Source organism: Dermacentor albipictus, chromosome 6 (assembly GCF_038994185.2).
Source record: "Dermacentor albipictus isolate Rhodes 1998 colony chromosome 6, USDA_Dalb.pri_finalv2, whole genome shotgun sequence".
In the NCBI taxonomy this organism is placed as follows: Eukaryota; Metazoa; Arthropoda; class Arachnida; order Ixodida; family Ixodidae; genus Dermacentor; species Dermacentor albipictus.
Window position 1 is genome coordinate 114,282,481 of NC_091826.1, and position 12,920 is coordinate 114,295,400.

Sequence of the window (12,920 nt, forward strand, 5' to 3'; positions counted from 1 at the left end):
CATCATCCGAGTTCGACGACACGTCCCGTGTGGTTGAGCAGTCCGTTCTTGAGGGTGGAATACTACGTAACGATCGGTCAGGCGTAGTGACACTCAGAGATGGTAACGGGCGTGCCGATTCTACTTGGGTAGATGGCCATCGCTCGCGAACTTCAGTTGGGCCACCCACCGTTATGGAGTGAACGAAGCTTCTGGAAAGTGTGAGCCCGGGCGCTGCCTCACGGTGGATAAAAGCAGAAGCAGCGGTGGCCGGGTGAGTCAGAGCGGCTGGAGTGAAACCGACGGCGTCACCCGACGGGGCGGCGCCTCCACGTGCCCAAGTTATGGAAAGCTTGTAGGCCACGTCACTGACTGCTGTGGACGGAAATCCACTTTGCGAGGCGCGCCCTCGAAGCAGTGCTGGTCAGAGTTAGCGCAGGCATAGGAGAGCCGGCCGAAGGCGCCTACCAAAGTTGCACACCATTCAGGCCAGGACCACTGCTTGATTCCTCATACTATACTTTGGCGGCATCACGAAATCTGTTTGCTGCAGGCGGCCATTCTTTTCGTGGTCCGCCTAAGCATGGTGAGCGCCGAACGCCGAGCGTTGGCTGCTTCCACCTAAAGTATGGCGCCATCCTGGAACCCGCGCAACTACTCTGGTTCTCCAACACCTCGCCATAGTAAGGCTGCAGGCGAGAACCTGCAGCTTACTAAGGTGACGTAGTGCAGTTGTGCTATCGGTGGCGAGGTTAATGGCCAAAGACGCTTGTCCAGTATCCCTTGGCTACTCAGAGGTGAATGGTGTTTTGCGCTATATATTCATGCCAGGTGAAGTGTGGACGGCGTTCCGTTGCCGCAGGAGGCACCCAGGACGCCGAGTTTTCACGAGTGCTGTCGTTAAGGCTGGGCCGCTTTATGCGGCGCTTTCGTATACTGTGCCATAGCCAGAAACAGAAAGCAGTCCTTACGCTAAAATGACTGTGCTAATCTAACTTCTTTCTTCTCGGGTTACTCGTTCCAGCTGTTTGCAGTACCACGTAAAAGCAGTCGCGTATGTTTCGAACACCTCATTTCAAAGTTCTGCAGAGACGAAGCCAAACATAATGTCTATAGACAATTACCGAAGCTCAAAGGATCACTTAACGTAGACAAGCCCGTAAATGCAACATGCTCCGTGAGACGAGAGCCGCTGATGAGCGACATTCGAGCCGAGAAACGCCAGAGAGCTTCCAGCACAAAACAAGCGCAGGTGCGCTTTGATTACATCGTACAGTGGCAACTTACAAAGACAGCGACGTGTAAACTTAGTACCACGGACACAAGGTCAAAATTACGGCTAAATATGATGGATCTTTTGTGATTAGGGAATGGCTGGACCCGAATACTTGGTGTGTGAGCTGTACGACGTATAAAGCTACCTGAGATACACAGGGGAAAAAATTTGCACAGAAACTCCACTGGAGTTTTCTTAGTATGCGTAAACTTGTGCCACTTGCTCACCTGCTCGCAGGCCGCTGTAATTATTAATCCTATCCAACTTTATTCGACCAATGTAAACACTTATCACTCCTTTCTGTCCTTGTCAAATTTATCGGACATGATCCTACCCATATCAAGTGTCATCGGTCCTTAACAACCTTATCGGTCTCTATCCGACCCTGATCAACCCTTATTTATTTGTTTTCACATACTGTCAATCCCTCATGGGATTATAACAGGAAGGGCAAGTACATATGGTAGTATTTGCGAACAAAGAATATATATAGATTATATATTCATAAGTGTTTTATTGTAAAGGTTTCGGTTTCACTAAACAAAAGAAATAGATAGTTCATCACAAATGCAATATTTGGGTACAATATACTATAACAAGGAAGAATCTGAGAAAACAAGAAGCAAAACAACAAAGAAAAAAAGCACCTGAAAGCACCTATGTTACATACAATACCTGAACATGACAAACAGGATGAAGTCATGCGTATGATGCATCATACAAAAGGAACACTCATAGATTAAAGTGTTAGGCTATGAAGATCGGTAACAAACCTGACTGTGTGCCAGAGGTGTAAGGCAAGGAGGTGTTTTTCCACTGAATTAGCAAATGTATCTATTGAGGAGCTGTCACCAATGGATTCACTCAGTTTATTCCAATCTCTTATCGCTAAAGGAAAGAATGAATTCTTAAAGCAATCGGTATGAAAAGAATGCTCATTGAGGGTTTGTGTGTTTTTGTGCCGCGTTGGCCTTGTTTCATTTCTGGAGATGTATCTAGAGGTATCAATATTAAGCTTGTTATGTAAGAGCTGGTACAAAAGTTTAGAACGGGCTACTACAGCTCGGTTTTGTACTGTTAGGATTCCGGCTTTGTTAAGTAGTTCGGTGGGCGAGTCTGTTAATTTATGTTTATTGTATATATACCGTAGAGCTTTCCTTTGTACACCTTCTAGTTTCTTAATTAGTTGTTTAGTGTGTGGAAACCAGATAACACTTGCGTACTCAAGGACTGACCTGACGAAAGTTTTGTAAGCCAGAAGTTTTGTATCGGGTGGTGCTAGTCGCAGGTGTCTTCCAAGAAAGAAAAGGCGTTTCATTGCAGTTGCTGTGACATTATTTATACGGGAGTTCCATCTGAAGTCATGTGTTAACGTTAATCCGAGCTACTTGTGTTCATGAACTCGTATTAGTGGCACATCGTTAACGGTATACTTAAAGCTCGAGTTATTTCTTTTTTCTAGTGATTGAAAGAACAGCAGATTTCTTAGTATTGATGGTCATCTGCCAGTGGGCACACCAGTTAGACGCATCTTTGAAGTCCTTGTCTATAGTTATATGGTCATCATACGAGTTAATATTTCGGTAAAGGATGCCTAATGTTTCCTGCGATTTTTGCGGGTAGGTCATTAATAAAGATTAGAAATAAAAGGGGAGCCAGAACGCTTCCTTGGGGGACTCCCGATGTTAGCCGGGCTGTCTGGGAAATCTGTCCATTCACCTCCACAAACTGGGTACGGTTAGTAAGATACTCGCAAATCCAGTCAATTATGGGGCCTGTACCTAATGCAATCTCAAGTTTCCTTATGAGTTTTTTGTGATGCCCGATCAAATGCCTTCGAGAAATCGAGTGGGATGAGGTCTGTTTGTCTTTGTTGCTCGATATTAAATGATATGTAGTAGGCTAGTTCCAGTAGTTGAGTGATTGTAGAAAGGCCTCTGCGAAAGTCATGTTGATATGGTGATATGATACTCTCCTTGTCTAAGAAAACTGTTATATGTTTTAGTATGATGTGTTCTAGAAGTTCGCACATGGTACTCGTAAGCGAAATCGGCCGAAAGTTGGACGGGTCGTCTTTGCAGCCTGACTTATGTATTGCGACAACTTTTGCGGATTTCCAATCCTGTGGAAGAACAGATGATGATGATGATTTGTTAAATATTATACAAAGGTACTTCGTCATCCATTCTGCGTACCGTTTCAAGAAAGCGTTGGGTATTTTATCCGGGCCTGGCCCCTTTTTTGTGTCCAGGTTTAGGAGAAGGTTCAGTACTCCGGCCTCCGTGACGGTGAGGGGGCTTAGTGTGCTGTTAACGGTGATGTCAATTTGGGGTTGTTTCCCATCGTCAGATGTGAAGATAGAAGAAAAGTAGTTATTTAGTGAATGAGCACTTTGTTTGCTAGTTTCGGGCGACACTTGGGGATCACGTGATGCCTTAGGATTATGGTAGTTCCAGAATTTGCTTGGTGAATTTCTTAGAAATCCTTGAAGTGTGTTTGTGTATAAGTTTGACTTCACTGTCTTTATTCTAGATTTCATGTCTGGGATAGCCAGAGTAAGGTTACTTCGAGATGAAGGTTTAGGTTTTAGTTTCATTGATTTTTCAGACGTTTGACTTTACGTTTGGCATGAATGATGTCACGTTAGATCCAGGGATTGTGCTTTCTCGTTTGTTTTAGGTTTAAAAGGTACACACTTAGAAATACAATGAAACATAATTTTTTTGAAACCATGCTAAATGTTTCGATGTTTGTAGTGGAACGTATTGAAAGTTCTTCAAAGGCGGTAAATTCGTTAGATAAGTAGTCAATAATACTCGTATCATCTGCTCTACTGAAGTTCGGCTAAGTGATGCGTGGTTATCAACTGTCCTTATCAACCTGATCAGAATTTTCCAGATCATTATAGGCCCTTATAGCTCCTCAGCACCTTATGCATCCACGTCGAACCATTATGAACCATGATGAGAACCATATAAGCCCCCTTCACTCCTTAATACCTTTATCAATTCATTGACTGATTATCTGCCAGTGTTGTGCGACGCAAAGTGCATGAGTCCTTAGAGATTGGTCGCAATTCGGTCGTTGAAGGAACGCCCCAACGGAATGCCCATCCCACTACCACCGAAACGTATTCGGGATGTGGCGTCATTGGCAGTAAACTTTCGCAGTCGCAATTTTTCTGGTTCTACAGTGCTCCAAGTAGGCTGTACATGTGGTCCCAGACGTGGGCTTTATTCCACCATCACCAAATCTTTCAGCGTCCTTTTCACAAAAACTGTTCTCTATTGGCATTTGTTTTCTTACTGCCGGTACAACATAATCATGTGGTTCAGATAAATTCGCCTTCTGCAAGCGTGGGTGTGCAAGCCCAGGGGCATGGAAAAAAAGAAGCCGCTTTGAACGGCAGTGTTCACAATGTGCCCTGCTGGAAACAGCGCATCGGCCGTAGATCGAGGATGTCTTGCAGCGACAACCGTTACCGATAATTACAAGATCGTTCTTCCTCCTTTGCCATTAGGAAGCACAGTTCTCGACTCCTCGGAAACTTTCTCGCATTTGTGCGCGCCTGTCTTCCCCTAAAGGGGCCGAATGGGTAAAAAGCCACGTAAAGTGTTTTTTCGAAAGGCGTTCCGCTGGCGTCTTGTATAAGATTCCGTTAAACTGCGGCAAGGTGTACAATGTCCAGGCTGGGCGCTGTATAATTGACCGCCTGCGAGAGCATGCTCTATTAATCAAGAATGGGACTGGGTCGCATTTGCCGTATCACTGCAAAGTGTGCACATGTAAACCTTTGCTTGAAAACAAATGCATATTACGAAAAAGTAAGGACACGGTGATACCAATCTTGCATCGACTTAACATTCGGGAAGAACATTACACAAAGCGCAACCACTTGTCGTGTACCGCAGTGATCACAAGGAGAGGAGAGAGAGAGAGCAAATGATAAAGGAAAATTAGGGAGGTTAACCAGGACTGAGCCCGGTTGGCTACCCTACACTGGGTAAAGGTAAAAGGGGACGGAAAGATTAAAAGAGGAAGAGAAAGTCTACTGGGTATATCGTTCGGTCACTCAGTCCGGATCACAGACGCTGACTCAATCTAGCAGTCTACAAATATCGCAGCAAAGCTTTTTTGGCCTTATGTAGCTGGGATATGCGAGGCCATGGTCCCGATATCTTCTTCAAGATGATCGGTGTTCTATCTAGCTGATTGAGACCTGTACAGAGGTCATGTCTTTCATTTTGAAAGGATGGGCAGTAGCACAGTAGATGTTCTATAGTTTCCTCGGCACCGCAGGCATTACAGTCGGCGCTATCAGTCATTTCAATAAAAACGTATATGTATTGGTGAATGCGACGCCCAAGCGTAAGCGGCACAGCATTGTTTCCTCATTTCGCAGAAGCCCTGGTAACAGCCGCAGTTGCATAGAGGGGTCAAGGTAATGCAATCGTTCTTGGGTGAATTCAGGTGTATGCCACTTCTCTAATGTCATACGGTGTGCTACCTTGCTTAGGTGTTGGGCTGCATTGATCCGCGATAAAGGTGCAGGAAAGAGGAATGCTCCTTCGCGTGCTTTCCAAGCAGCTTCGTCAGCGAGGTCGTTGCCGGAGATACCGCAATGGCCGGGCAACACTGAAACACAACGTCGTGTCCTTTGGCTATCATACGATGGTGCATTTCTCGTATCTCCGACACTAGTTGTTCACACGACCCGCGACGAAGAGATGACAGAAGACAATGTAAGGCCGCCTTCGAATCGCAGAATATTGCCCACCTATTAGCAGGTTGGTTGTTAATGTAATCAATGACATCTCGGAGGGCAACTAGCTCCGATCCGGTCGATGTTGTCATGTGAGAAATCTTGTATCGGACGCTAATTGATCGTGATGGTATAACCACTGCACCGGTGGAGCTGGTCTGAGTGGAAGAGCTATCCGTATATATGTGGACTCGGTCAAAGTAGAAGGTGTTCAAACAATCCAAAGCTGCTTGCTTCAGGGCCAAGGTAGGCAGGTCGGTCTTCTTGCTTATCCCTGGAACCGTGAGACGCACTTGAGGTTGTTTTAAACACCACAAAGCTGAGGTTGAACGTGCTGAGGGTGTGAAGCCCGATGGTAGACAGGCACGATGGATGCTGACCTCGTTGGAGAAGGACGCCTGTGGTCGTCGTTCTGGCAGGCAGGCAAGAGAGCTTGATTGCATGCGTGAAACATGAACATGGGCCCTAAGCGTGTAGATGCTAATGTAAGTCGTGATCTGATGGTCTCGAGCCATTATAATGGTTCCTGCTGTTAAGGCGCTCCGCCGAAGTCCTAGGCAAACACGTAGTGCCTGTGCTTGCACGCTCTGGAGTTCTCGAAGGTTTGACTTGCATGCTGTAGCAAGCACGGGAGAACTATAACGTAGCAATCCGATAAGAAGTGTTCGATATAACTGTAGCATGGAGCCCACTGACGATCCCCATGTTTTGCCTTCGATAAACTTGAAGAAATGAACAATAGATGTGAGCTTCCTCAAGTGGGAAACATGAGGGCTCCAAGAGAGGTCCCGGTAGATAATGACACCCAAAAACCGATGATTTATCTTGTAGGAGATAGGTTGGACATTAGTGCATACTGGATAACGAGGCATTGCTTTTCTCTCAAAAGCGACTAACGCACATTTTTCTGTTGAGATAGTAAGGCCTTGCGTGTGGAGATAGTGAGATGCCTGTGTTGCTGCTTTCTGCAGCCTTGCGCGAACCTGCAGACGAGTGACCGCTGATGACTAGATTCAGATGTCATCGGCAGGGATTTGGCCAGCCCAAGAAGCGCGAGGTTGAAAAGAATGGGGCTTAGAACCCCACCTTGGGGAACTCCTCGGCATATGTAGTGGTCGGTAGTCGGACCATCTTCCGTATGTACGATCAAGGACCTTTGTGTCAAGTAGTTTCTGATCCACCGATATACTAGACCTCTTAGTTAAATTGTCAAAAGTGCTTCTAGAATGGGTTGATGGGAAACATTGTCGTAAGCGCCTTTCAAGTCCAGAAAGAGCGCTACTGATAACCGTTTCCAAGATTTTTGCTGTTCTACAGATGACACTAAATCGATGACACTGTCAATCGATGAACGGCCTCGTCGAAATCCCGCCATAGAATCGGGGTATATCTTGTGGTGTTCTAGGTACCATTCGAGACGCCTGAGGATCATGCGTTCCATGAGTTTCCCGACGCAGCTGGCAAGTGCTATAGGCCGATACGATGCCAGTTCGAGCGGCGACTTTCCTGCTTTTAGTAGCGGTACCAGGCGGCTGCGTTTCCACTCCTGCGGGACGACACCATCTTGCCATGAACTATTAAAAAGGCTGAGGAGTTCTCTTCGTGCTTCTCGGCCTATGTGGCGCAAAGCAGTATATGTTATGCCATCGGGCCCTGGTGAAGACGAACACCTACAGAGCGCCATAGCAGCTTCTAACTCTTCCATAGAGAATGGAGCCTCCATACTGGTATCTCGTGGACCGGGGATGCCGCTTAAAGCCATGTCAGGGACTAAAACTGTGCCGCCGGCGATTTGCGTGCAAAATTTCTCTGCAACGTCTATCTCACGGCGGTTTTGATAGAGAGCGAGTGCATTGGCGTTGCTGGGGTCTTGAGCAAAGACCCCGTAGGGTACGCCACACACGGGACTATGGCTTGCGGGGGTCTAGTGACTCGCAAAAGCATTTCCATCTTTGATCCGCTAGCTTAACCATTCGGTGTCTTATCTTCTTTTGCATGTGCCGAGCTTCTCTGAGGTTAAGAATGGACTTTGTGCGCCAGTACCTTCTTTCAGCACGGCGACGTATTGTACGAAGCCTTTCCAATTCAATGTCATTCTCTGTACGCTTTTTCGGATGTGTGAAGCAATGCGTGCAATCTTGCATTGCGTCTGCAATTGGGTCTTCTAATCTGCGTGCGATATGTTTCTTGCAGGGGTCTTCAATTCGATCTTGAAAGACTGACCAATCGATTTGGCGAGATAGATCCGGTAATGCGGCGTCTAGACCATTGATTCGCACATAGGTAGAATTATGATCACTTCCATGGGTTTCAATATCATTGAGCCACTGCACGCTCGAAGTCAGGCAACCTGACACCAAAGTCAAGTCAAGGCAGCTACTGTACTTGATTCCTCACAGAAATGTCGGACTTCCGTTATTTAGAAGACACAGGTTGTGGGCTGATGCAAAGGATACTAGTGACCTGCCCCTCGAAATTATCCTGCAGCTTCCCCATATATGGTGGTGAGCGTTGAAGTCCTCAGTTATTATCCAAGGACCGGGAGTAGTAGCCATAATATCTTCTAGTCTTTTGCTGTCAAACTGACTTGTTGGGGATAGGTAGACGCCAATAATAGTAAAAGACAGCCTCTTCTTCTTCGCACTAACACAGACGCATTGGTTACCGTCGTGGGGCGCTCGAAAAATACGTTAGGTCCTTGCGAATGTAAACCAGAACCGCACTACTACGGACACACATTGTTGAAACAAAAGGTTCATATCCTGATAGTCTTATGCAGGCTGATAGGATCGGTTCACAGATCACCAGTAAAGGAAAGTGGTAGTCAAACACGAACTGTCGAAAATCCAAAATACCTGACCTACCTTAGACCTCTCACATTCCATTGGAATATGAAGGCACTTCTGACATCATCCCGGAACGATCGCTGTTACTGTCGATGAGCCGCGGTTCTGCTGTAGAAGTTCTCAAGCACTGGACTTCTGGAGGCTCGCTAGAACCGGATTGATGGCATCAAGCACTTGCAACGCACTTCTAGCTGTTGGTGTCTGTATCTTGTCCAGAAGAACACGAATAGCACTCACCAGAGAGCTGATCATGACAACAATTTGTTGCTCTTGGTCCGTCAGTTTATCAGGAACAGTCGAAGTGTCCCTTGCTGTAGACGTCTGATTGCGCTCAGTAGGAGCATGTAGCCTCAAGAGTGCAGGCCACGCGTCAGCAGCAGGGCTGTTCGTTGCATCTTTGTCCTTTGAACTGACTGCGTTTGGCCTGGCAGGAAGAGTGGGTGGCAGTGTACGTGGCTGGCGCTATGCAGAGCCTTTGGAGGTTCGTGAGTGACGTCGGCGATGCGATCGGCGCCGCCTAATAGATGTTGCTGCTTCTCGGTGAGACGGGTGGTCTCTAACCATTTTCCTCAATATTGCCATTTCCTTCCGAGTTGACGGGCATTCCTTCGAGGAGGCATCGTGAGGGCCGCTGCAGTTTGTGCATTTCAGCACACTGGCTTCGCACGTGTTAGTGGTGTGGGGCCCCGTGCAGCGAGAACAGACAGTAGTGTTCTTGCACACACTGCTCACATGCCCAAACTTCATGCACTTCCAGCACTGCAGCGGTTTTGGCATGAATTGGCGAACTGCGTGTCGGAAGTGGCCTACTTTTGCATGCGATGGTAGGGATTCGCCTTTAAATATGATTTTGACCCACTGTGACGTGCCGAGACGAAACGCGTTTGTGATGATGGTGTTTTCTGTAGCTGGCTTGATTGAGATCGACAGATCGGAGTCGACAGCGGTCTCATCAACATCGTAAATTACGCCACTACTGATTTGTTTGCCCAGCGGAATACGAGGGCGGAATTTCATCCCGTCTAGTTCCGTGACATTGCGCAAAGAATCCAACGCAGCCACGTGTTCTACGTAAATTGCTAGGGCGTTCTTACGGGTGTTCACCCTCATGTCTTTGATTTCATTCCGAACCAGTGCCTCTAGATGTGAAGACACGGCTTGCCTGTTGAGGCTTCTCAGGTTGTCAGTAGCGAGAACTGGCGTGAACAGGATGGTGAGCTCCTTGGTATTCTGCGAAGATCTCACGGTGGACTCACTCGAATTCGAGGATGCGCTGTGAAACCTTCGTTTTGCTTTACGACTCCGCACCAGCTCGAAGGCGTCGTCACAGGAATCTTCACCGTTGCGCTTCCTGGAGGCAGCCGCCGCGGGCACTGGCGACTCCGGCGGACGCGCGTGAGACTCCATCTCCATTGCAGTTAAGGAGGAAATAGCAGTTCACTGGCAAAGTCCAAAAAATCCACAAAATAAGTAGAGCTGGAAGACTCGGTGGTATTATTATTATTACAATTATTACAATGGTCAAGAAGTAAATCACGACAATGGGGATCTTTGAGTAAATGTCTCTTTATTCGCCCAATACTAAACTCATAATTGTAAAACTGAACATAGCAAATCCCCGACATAGGAAAACCCCAACATAGCAAAACTAACCATAGCGCCAGCTTCATTGGACTTCCCTCTTCACAGGGTGGAAGAGCTGTGATTTTTTTTTCGGGGGCATCTGCACAAAACTGCCGCGCGACTGGCCGCTCGAGGCACTTTGTGCGTATTCGCGGGCTTCTTTCACACTCGGAAAAACGCTTTTATGTAGCATATATTCAGCAACAGAAAGCCGTATCGAAAGTTTTTCACTTTCCATTACAATTTCCTCTTTAACATTGTTCGTCTAATTATAATATCTGAGAAGTTGTTTAAATAAGTAGGTCCAATTCTGTAATTAGGCGGAATGCAAAAAATAATCTGAGTATCTCCAAGCGACGGCAAACAATATTACCTTGGTTCTGTCCAGCTATGTACCCTTTGCATATTGTCAAACCTTGGTGCGTGATACTTGGGACACCCCGTATAACCGTTAATAAATGCCTAAAACCGACAGAACAAATATTGATTAGTGCACCAAACATCTTGGGAATATGCCTCTTACTAGTTGAGCATGAATGTCAACCTATGTTTTCATTAATTCCCCTAGAAAAGTGAGCGGAACTTGCGTAGTAGGAATAATTCGCCAGCTTCTGTATTGTAGTGAGTGGAGAATCCTAATTTCGTGCGAATAGTGGCCTTGAATTTTCCTGAAGGGTGGCCTAGTGAGTTCACATGGTTGGATACATATATATATATATATATATATATATATATATATAATATATATATATATATGTGTGTGTGTGTGTGTGCGTGCGTGTGTGCGTGTGTGTGTGTATGTATGTATGTATGTATATCCAGGCTACACATTCACTGCACAACGTGTTCTGTGAATTAGCCGAAAATGCGCTCGCTTGTCTACATCGAGACGCGGAATATTTAGTGTCTGTTTAGTGAACAACAAGCACTATGCTAATACCTTTGGATGTTGTTCTCTTTCTTTCAGGAAACAAGTGGGAGTCCATGGAAATAGTATGGGAAAAGAACGTTTTTCTACACTGATGTTCCTGTTTTACCATCGAATACTTCCGGATACTGAAAATAAACATGTTCTTACCCGCTGGATAGCGTTTTAATCTAAATGTTAAGCATATGACAGAAGCAATCTGATGCTTCAGCAAGATGTAGCACATCGTAGCCAGCAGTACGGTGGCTACGTTCAGCAGATGCCACCTTTAACAACAGTGCAAGAAAGCGTTTGCATAGCAAGGGCGATAATATATGCCCTTGATGGAGCGCTTTCAAATAGGTAATGTGGAAAAGGACCGTCGTTTTATTTGTCGCATGCGTGGAACATTGCGCGTGTAATAATTCTAAAAGGAGCCGTGAAGACTCATCATTTTCTTCGGTGTTAATAGAGGCTGAATTCGAATTTACCTTAGCGCCTGATCTGTCTGGGTGCTCGGCCAGGGGTTTCAAGGAACATTGTCTTATGCCACGCGATCCTGTTACTGTTTTAGTATTTTGAGTTTTCTGGCTTCATCAATGTAGGTCTGCCTGGAAGTCTTACCACGGTATTCTATCGACAAAACAGGGAAGGTTATTGCATTGTTGTCGAATTCTAACGGGGTGGTTCTTGGGCATCTTTATAGGAACAAGTCAGACTCGACGTCATAGTCTTTGGAAATTCTTGACGTGTGAAAATCTCTCCAGAGACGTAAGTGATCGAAGCCCGCTTATTTTGTTTTGCACTTAGTGCAGGGGTGCTAGCAGTGCGTATTTGTGCAGACCAATTAGTTGATGAGTGCATGCGTTGTTAGCCAAGCCGTTTCTACCTTTTTGCAAAGCACTGTCCCACACGTCAGCTGTGGAGGACGGGTGAGTAGTGCCGCTGCTACTGTGCTGGACAAGAGAAGTTGAGATGCGGTCCGGTAGGTTTTCCGGTGTGTTAAGCTTTTTGGTGGACGCTCCTTCTTAGTGCCTTGGTTTCAGCAGGACACGTAATTGGGCGTGGTTGCAACAGCGTGACTATGCTAAGCAACAGGAGGGGACGCCACATGACACTCACCATCAAAGGAGGTTTATTTCAGGAAAACATTGTATGTGATAGGTAACTGTCGCATGAGCTTCACCCGACTCCTGGGCGTACACTAAGATCACTATCAAAAACAACCTCCAAGTTGCACAGCATTCGAAGGTGTCAAATGCGTCGAAAAATAAAAGCACAGGGAAATGCAAATAACAGCACCAGGAAAAAGAAAACCAAGTAATGGTAAAAAAAACATCAATAAGTGCTGCCACACCTACGTCGGCTCAATAGGCATGCAGAAGCCGCGCAAACGCCATGCATTCAACGTTTAGTACTTTCCTACTCACCTTCACTACATATTATCCTACTCTAAAATAAAGCTAGCCATTATACCCGGAGACAATTTTTCATTCACTTCCGGATGCATGGGGGTAACGGACCAGC

The 12,920-nt window shown here is 46.2% G+C and overlaps 1 protein-coding gene across 1 annotated transcript in view; it reads left to right on the forward strand.

The window, feature by feature from the left end:
* LOC135908327 (uncharacterized) overlaps positions 1–11,570 on the forward strand; it is a 165,504-nt gene extending 153,934 nt beyond the window's left edge. Inside the window, exon 7 of the mRNA XM_065440086.2 lies at positions 11,454–11,570. Coding sequence (XP_065296158.1) covers positions 11,454–11,480 — 27 coding nt within the window. The 3' untranslated portion in view covers positions 11,481–11,570. The remainder of the gene's footprint in view (positions 1–11,453) is intronic.
* Positions 11,571–12,920: the final 1,350 nt, after the last annotated feature.